This window comes from Panicum virgatum, chromosome 1N (assembly GCF_016808335.1).
Source record: "Panicum virgatum strain AP13 chromosome 1N, P.virgatum_v5, whole genome shotgun sequence".
Taxonomy (NCBI): domain Eukaryota; kingdom Viridiplantae; phylum Streptophyta; class Magnoliopsida; order Poales; family Poaceae; genus Panicum; species Panicum virgatum.
In genome coordinates this window covers 31,284,057-31,291,251 of record NC_053145.1, presented here as the reverse complement: position 1 = coordinate 31,291,251, position 7,195 = coordinate 31,284,057, and the positions used below count along the sequence as shown (strand labels likewise).

Sequence of the window (7,195 nt, the reverse complement as noted above, 5' to 3'; positions counted from 1 at the left end):
CCCCCAGTGGAGAACGCCTTCTTCATCTTTGGAGGAGCAACGACGAATATGACTTCTCGGCAGCGCAAGCGCGAGCGCCGCGAGGTCTTCTCCGTCACCAAAGCCACGCCATCCTACCTCGACTGGTCGAAGGATACCATTGCCTTTGGCCGCGAGGACCACCCCGATTACGTCCCGCATCCGGGACGGTACCCGCTCGTTGTCGACCCCATCATCGGCAACACCCGCTTCTCCAAGGTGCTCATGGACGGAGGCAGCGGCCTCAACATCATGTACGCCCCAACCTTGGAGCTCATGGGGATCGGACTAGACAAGCTTCGCCCCAGTAAGTCGCCATTTCATGGCGTTGCGCCGGGGAAGCGAGTCCAACCCCTCGGCCAGATCGATCTGCCTGTGTGCTTCGGCACAGCAGCCAACTTCCGCAAGGAGGTACTCACTTTCGAGGTGGTGGGATTTCGAGGGTCCTATCATGCCATCCTTGGTCGTCCTTGCTACGCCAAGTTTATGGCCGTCCCCAACTACACCTACCTCAAACTCAAAATGCCAGGTCCAAAGGGCGTCATCACCATTGGCTCTTCGTTCGAGCACGCCTACGAGTGCGACGTTGAGTGCATTGAGCGCGCGGAAGCTCAAGCGGAGGACGAGGCCCTCGCAGCCACCCTCGACAAAATGGCGAGCGAGGCCTTAGACTCCACGCACCGACACGCCGGGAGCTTCGAGCCCGCCGAGGGTATCAAGAAAGTACCCCTCGACCCAAGCCGCTCCGACGACAAGGTGTTGCAGATCAGCGCCACCCTCGACGACAAATAGGAAGTGGTGCTCGTCGATTTCCTCCGCGCCAACGCAGATATCTTTGCGTGGAGCCCCGCGGACATGCCTGGCATACCGCGGGAGGTCGCCGAGCACTCTCTTGATGTCCGACCCAACTCCAAGCTGGTGAAGCAGCGCCTAAGACGCTTCGACGAGCTCAAGCGCCGGGCGATCGGCGAGGAGTTGCAGAAACTTCTGGTGGCCGGATTCATCAAAGAGGTATTCCATCCCGAGTGGCTAGCTAACCCAGTATTAGTGAAGAAAAAGAGTGGGAGCTGGAGGATGTGTGTAGACTACACTAGTTTAAATAAGACATGTCCGAAGGTTCCCTTTCCTTTGCCACGAATCGATCAGATTGTAGACACTACTGCGGGATGTGAGCTCTTGTCCTTTCTTGATGCTTACTCCGGTTACCACCAAATCAAGATGAAAGAGTCCGACCAGCTCGCGACTTCCTTTATCACACCTTTCGGCATGTACTGCTACGTTACGATGCCCTTTGGCCTCAGAAACGCCGGAGCCACCTATCAACGGTGTATGCTCCACGTTTTTGGAGACCATCTCGGGCACAGCGTAGAAGCATATGTCGACGACATCGTTGTGAAATCCAGGAAGGCAGACGACCTGGTTGCTGATCTCAGGATCGCATTCGACTGCCTATGGGCTAAAAGGGTAAAACTAAATCCTGAGAAGTGCGTATTCGGGGTGCCTCGAGGCATGCTCTTGGGTTTCGTTGTCTCCCAGCGGGGCATCGAACCCAACCCTGACAAAGTCTCGGCCATCACTCGGATGGGACCGATCCGAGACTTGAAGGGGGTACAGAGGGTCATGGGATGCCTAGCGTCCCTTAGCCGTTTTATCTCGCGTCTCGGCGAGAAAGGCTTACCCCTGTACCGACTCTTGAGGAAAGTCGAGCGCTTCACGTGGACCCCCGAAGCTCAAGAAGCCCTCGAAAGGCTGAAGGCATCGCTCACTCGAGCTCCCATTCTCACACCACCTACGGACGGTGAGCCCCTCTATCTGTACGTAGCCGCGACGACCCAAGTGGTCAGCGCGGTGATCGTGGTCGAAAGACAAGAGGAGGGCCATGCTCAGCCCGTCCAACGACCAGTGTATTACATCAGCGAGGTGTTGTCTGAAACTAAGACACGCTATCCACAGATTCAAAAACTGCTCTACGCAGTGGTTTTGGCTCGGCGCAAGCTGCGCCACTACTTCGAGGCTCACCCCGTCACCGTGGTCTCATCTTTCCCCTTGGGAGAGATAGCTCGCAACCGGGAAGCCGAGGGTAGAATTGCCAAATGGTCTGTGGAGCTGATGGGAGAAACACTCACTTACGCCCCTCGCAAGGCAATCAAGTCCCAAATCTTGGCTGACTTCGTGGCTGAGTGGACGGACACTCAGCTACCCCCATCGCAAATCCAGGGCGAATGCTGGACTATGTACTTCGACGGGTCGGTGATGAAAACCGGCGCCGGTGCCGGCCTCCTCTTCATCTCACCCCTCGGCGAACACATACGGTACGTAATCCGTTTGCATTTCCCTGCTTCGAACAACACGGCGGAGTATGAGGCCCTCCTTGGTGGCCTCCGCATTGCCATCGAACTTGGCGTCAAACGCCTCGACATACGCGGGGACTCTCAACTTGTCGTCGATCAAGTCATGAAGGAGTCTAGCTGTCACGACCCAAAGATGGAGGCGTACTGCAACGCGGTACGCCGCCTCGAGGACAAGTTCGACGGCCTTGAGCTCAATCATGTCCCGCGCAAGTATAACGAGGACGCCGATGAACTGGCCAAGATAGCTTCAGGGCGGACCACCGTCCCCCCGAACGTCTTCGCTCGCGACATCTCCAAGCCCTCCGTCGAGTTCAATCAACCGACGGAGCCAAGCCCCTCGTCCGCCGGGCCCTCCGGCGGGAACCCCCCGGCGGACGGGGTCGAGCCCATGGACTTTGACCTCGGGACCACCTCCTCGGACGAGGCCGAAGCAATGGAAGTTGACGAGGCCCCCACTTCGCAAGACTGGCGCGTCCAGTACTTTGACTGGATAGTTCGAGGGATCTTACCCACGGACCACGCTCAGGCGCGATGCCTCGCCAGGCGGGCCAAGTCCTTCGTCCTAATCGACAATGAGCTACACAAGCGTGGCCCCTCGGGTGTCCTGCAACGATGCATCCCCATCCCCGAGGGCAAAGAGCTGATCCGCGACATCCATGCTGGCGTCTGCGGCCACCACGCCGCGCCACGCACCCTCGTGGGTAACGCGTTTCGGCAAGGCTTTTACTGGCCCACCGCGGTCGCCGACGCCACTGACGTCGTACGGACTTGCGAGGGTTGCCAGTTCTACGCTCGAAAAACACACCTCCCGGCTCATGCCCTGCAGACGATCCCCATCACATGGCCGTTTGCTGTGTGGGGACTGGACCTCGTCGGTCCGCTAAAAAAGGCGCCCAGGGGCTTCACCCACTTGCTGGTGGCGGTCGACAAATTCTCCAAGTGGATCGAGGCTCGACCCATCGGCAAGATCAAATCCGAGCAAGCAGTCCAATTCTTCACTGACATCGTCTTCAGGTTCGGGTTCCCGAACTCAATCATCACCGACAACAGCACCCAGTTCACAGGCAAGAAGTTCTTGGCGTTCTGCGACAGCTTCCACATACGTGTGGACTGGTCGGCTGTGGCACACCCGCAGACGAACGGGCAAGTGGAGCGTGCCAACGGCATGATCCTCCAAGGACTAAAGCCAAGAATCTTCAACAAGCTGAACAAGTTTGGCCGGAGGTGGCTCACGGAGCTACCCTCGGTCATCTGGAGCCTGAGGACGACCCCGAGCAGAGCCACGGGCTTTTCTCCGTTCTTCCTGGTCTATGGTGCCGAGGCTATCCTCCCCACTGACTTGGAGTACGGATCGCCGAGGCTCAAGGCATATCAAGAGCAACGAAACCAGCGAGCTCGCGAAGACTCGCTGGACCAAGTGGATAAGGCTCGAGACATGGCGCTCCTCCACTCTGCGCGCTACCAGCAGTCCTTGCGAAGGTATCAAGCGCAGAGGGTCCGGCGCCGAGACCTCAACGAAGGGGACTTGGTGCTAAGGCTTCGACAAGACAACAGGGGCCGCCACAAGCTCTCACCTCCATGGGAAGGACCGTACATAATCGCCAAGGTGCTCAAGCCCGCACGTACAAGCTGGCCAACGAAAAAGGCGAAGTCCTCACCAACGCTTGGAATATACAACAGCTACGTCGTTTTTATCCCTAGAAATTTCAAGTTTTTTGTGCATTTGCTCATACTTGTATCTTCAATTTCCCGAAACAATAAAGTACGCTTTACTGGCTTGTTTTTGGGAACCGTCCGGGCCCTCGAAGGCTAGGATGCACGTTAACACTGAGGTACGCCCGGCTTTACCCTCGGCAAAGCCGAGCCTCCCTCGGGGGCTATTACGGGGGGAACCCCCGAACGTCCCCAAAAAGGCGCCAATGTTTTTCGAAATATTTCCGTCTCGACCCTAAGTTTCTCGTATCCTTGGAAAAAACGGACGCGAGGCGTAAGCAACTACGGTACGGGGCCGGCCAAGTCGAGGGGCCGCCTACGCCTCCGGGATACGGCACCCCCCTCACCACCCTACGCCTACGTTGCTTATGAACGTGAACTTCCTCGCATATGTTTATCTAAGTCGCATACGAAGAACATGGAAATAAAGTAAAGAAACACTGGCTTGAACACACAAGGCCTCGACGGGCCACACATTCAAATTATGAAATTTCTTATACTCATAGGATGCGATAACAAAGTGCGACTATGACATAAACACTAATCTATTTACATGGGCTTCGAGGCCCAACTGTTCTACAGGCTACCATCCCCCCTTGTGGGTCTTCAGGGGCGTCGAATTCGGCGATGGGAGGGATGTCCGCCTCGAGCTTCTCGGCAAGGACGGTGGCGAACTCCTCCGCGGCCGCATCGGCTTCATCCATGATGGCCGATGCGGCGTCCGCGTCAGCATCATCGGGCACGACGTACCCCGACGACAACCTCTGGAGATCCATGAGGTAATGCGTCGAGGCCACGGCGAGAGCCCGCAGGACACCGAGGTGGAAGGTACTCTTGGTGTGTTCGGCAATCCGGCCGCCTAACGCGCGCAGGCGGCTGATCACCGAACTGCCCGAGACAGCACCATCCCCCTCGAGCTCTTGACACACACTCACGGCGGTCTGCTCCAGCTCAGCAAACTCCATCTGTGCCGCCGTGAGCGTGGTGTGAACCGCTTCCTTCGCCGCGGTCTCGTCCGCCACCTTTTGCCTCAGCTCTGAGTAAAGGAAATCAACATTAGCTACGAAAAGAAACAAATCAACGGAAAATCGAAGGTACTCACCCGCCATGTTCTTCTGCGCCTCCTCCCTCTGGGTACGGGCGGCCTCCTTGAGCGAGGACAAGGAGGCTTCTTTTTCCTTAAGGCTAGCCCCCATGTTCTGGAGGGCCACCTCCCTCTCTTCGAGGGCCACACCCTGTTCCTGGAGGGTCCCGGCGAGCGCAACCATGGCCACCTCTTTATGGAGGAGCTCGGCCTTCTGCTGCTCGAGAGTGGCGCTGAGGCGTTGCAGCTCGGCGCTCTGCGCCTCAGCCTCCCGAGCTCTATCCTCGAGCGCCGTCCGAAGGCGCTGCAGCTCGGCGGCTTGCGCCTTGGCCTCCCGGGCCTTCTGCTCCGCTGCCGCCCTTTGGGCGTCCCGCTCATCGGTGACCCAGGCCAGTTCTTCCTCCAGCGCCTGCTGACACGCCCCCAGATCGGCCATTTTTGTGTTGGCATCGATATTTTTGAGCACCAGCTCGGCGTTGTGTTGCCCGAGCTGGCTCATCTGGGAGTACAGCCGGTTCATCTCGACGCTCTTCTCGCGCGAGATTTCCCTCAGCTGCTGTAAAGGGGGACGGCGTGGGTGAAGACACGCAAAAAACTAAAACCAAATCTGATTAATTTTTGGCAGGAAATATATACCTGGCTGACCTGGTAATCCGCGTTCTGATGAAGCTGATAAGCGCGGTCGAGGGCCTGCAAGATCTCGCGCCCAACGCCCATCTACTTGTTCCAGGCCTCCTCCTCCTCCTGCTCCTTGCGAAGGAACTCTGAGGGGACACCGGACGGGACGATAACTCCGAGGTGGCTCCCCTCCGACGCCCCCGTACTCCTTGCTGCTGTCTGGCAGCTCCACCACCGCCGTTGCGCCCTCCTGCGCCGTGGGCACGGGCACTATCAAGACGGTACCCTCATCCCGAGCCTCGGTGGGCTCCGAGATGGGGGCTCCTTCTACCGCTGGCGCCTCTTGCGCCATGTCTTCTGCGAGGCCCTCGCCCTCGGCCCTCGAAGGCTCGAAGACGGGGGTCTCCTCCGCAGTTTGGCCGGCAGGGTGCTCCTGCGCGCCACCGCCAGTTTCTCCTTCTATGTCCGGCCGGGCGGCGATATCTGCGTCGCCCTGACCGGCCTCAACATCAATGACCGCTTGGGCGGCGCCACCGGCACCGCCCTGGCCGGTCCCCTCGGCGTCGGCCGCTTGAGCGGCCGCCTCGGCGCCACGGTGGCCGGCGTCGCTCTGACCGGCGTCACCCTCCTTCTCCCAGGCTTGCTGCGCCGCCTGGGCCCCTCGGGCCACTGCCTCCCGTAGCCTAGCGGCCGCCGCCTCGAGATCCAAGGCAGGCGGGGGCTGCGGCGCCGTGTGCGGAGTGCTACGAGCCCCGGTCTTGAGAGCCTTGGCCGGGGCAAGCCGCACTACGTCCTTGGGAACGGCCCCGGGGCTGGAAATCAAGAGACGCGAGTTGAGCAGGATCGAGAAATCCGCCAAATACGTAACGAAAACGAGATCCCAAATACTTACCCAGATCGAGTGCTCATACTCCGCTTCCTCGTGGCGGTCTTCCGGGCTCGGGGCATCGTGCTGTCCCTCGAAGTCTGCCCTGAAGCTGCACCCCTCGTGTCGGCCCCGGTGGCTCGAGGCTGCCAGCACGGACGACTCCTCTCCCGCCGTGGCCTCGTGGCCACGGATCAAAAACTGGGGCGCAGGCGACCCCTCGCCGGCCGCCGGCGAGGATGACCCCCGCGCCGCACCCTCGAGGGAGAGGTTCGCCAATGACCCCCCCTGCGGCCCTCGGCTCCTCTGGCGCCACGGTCACTCCCTCTTCATCATCCCACAGGTAGAACGGTGGGGGGCTCGCGCCCTCCCCGTCCCCCCTCGGAGCGTGGTCCTCGGCGTCCGAGGCCTCCTCCTCGTCCTCCTCCGAGGCCTCCTCCTCGTCCTCCTCCGAGGACTCAGGTGTGGCGGGCTGCGGCTTCCCCTCCGCTCGAGCGAGCTGGCGCGCCTTGTCGTGCGCCGCCTTCCTTTTCCTCTTCCTCTCGG

At 59.8% G+C, this 7,195-nt stretch overlaps 2 protein-coding genes across 2 annotated transcripts; both read left to right on the top strand.

The window, feature by feature from the left end:
• Positions 1 to 243: 243 nt before the first annotated feature.
• Positions 244 to 810, top strand: LOC120653801. Its single transcript, XM_039931470.1, has one exon. The coding sequence runs from the start codon at positions 244 to 246 to the stop codon at positions 808 to 810; it is 567 nt and encodes a 188-aa protein (XP_039787404.1).
• A 1,581-nt stretch (positions 811 to 2,391) lies between these two features.
• On the top strand, positions 2,392 to 3,639 carry LOC120654048 (the record flags this gene model as incomplete). Its single annotated transcript, XM_039931648.1, has 2 exons — positions 2,392 to 3,240; positions 3,427 to 3,639. Coding segments are annotated over exons 1-2 (981 nt in total), but the record flags the coding sequence as incomplete, so codon positions are not given.
• Between the last annotated feature and the right edge of the window lie 3,556 nt (positions 3,640 to 7,195).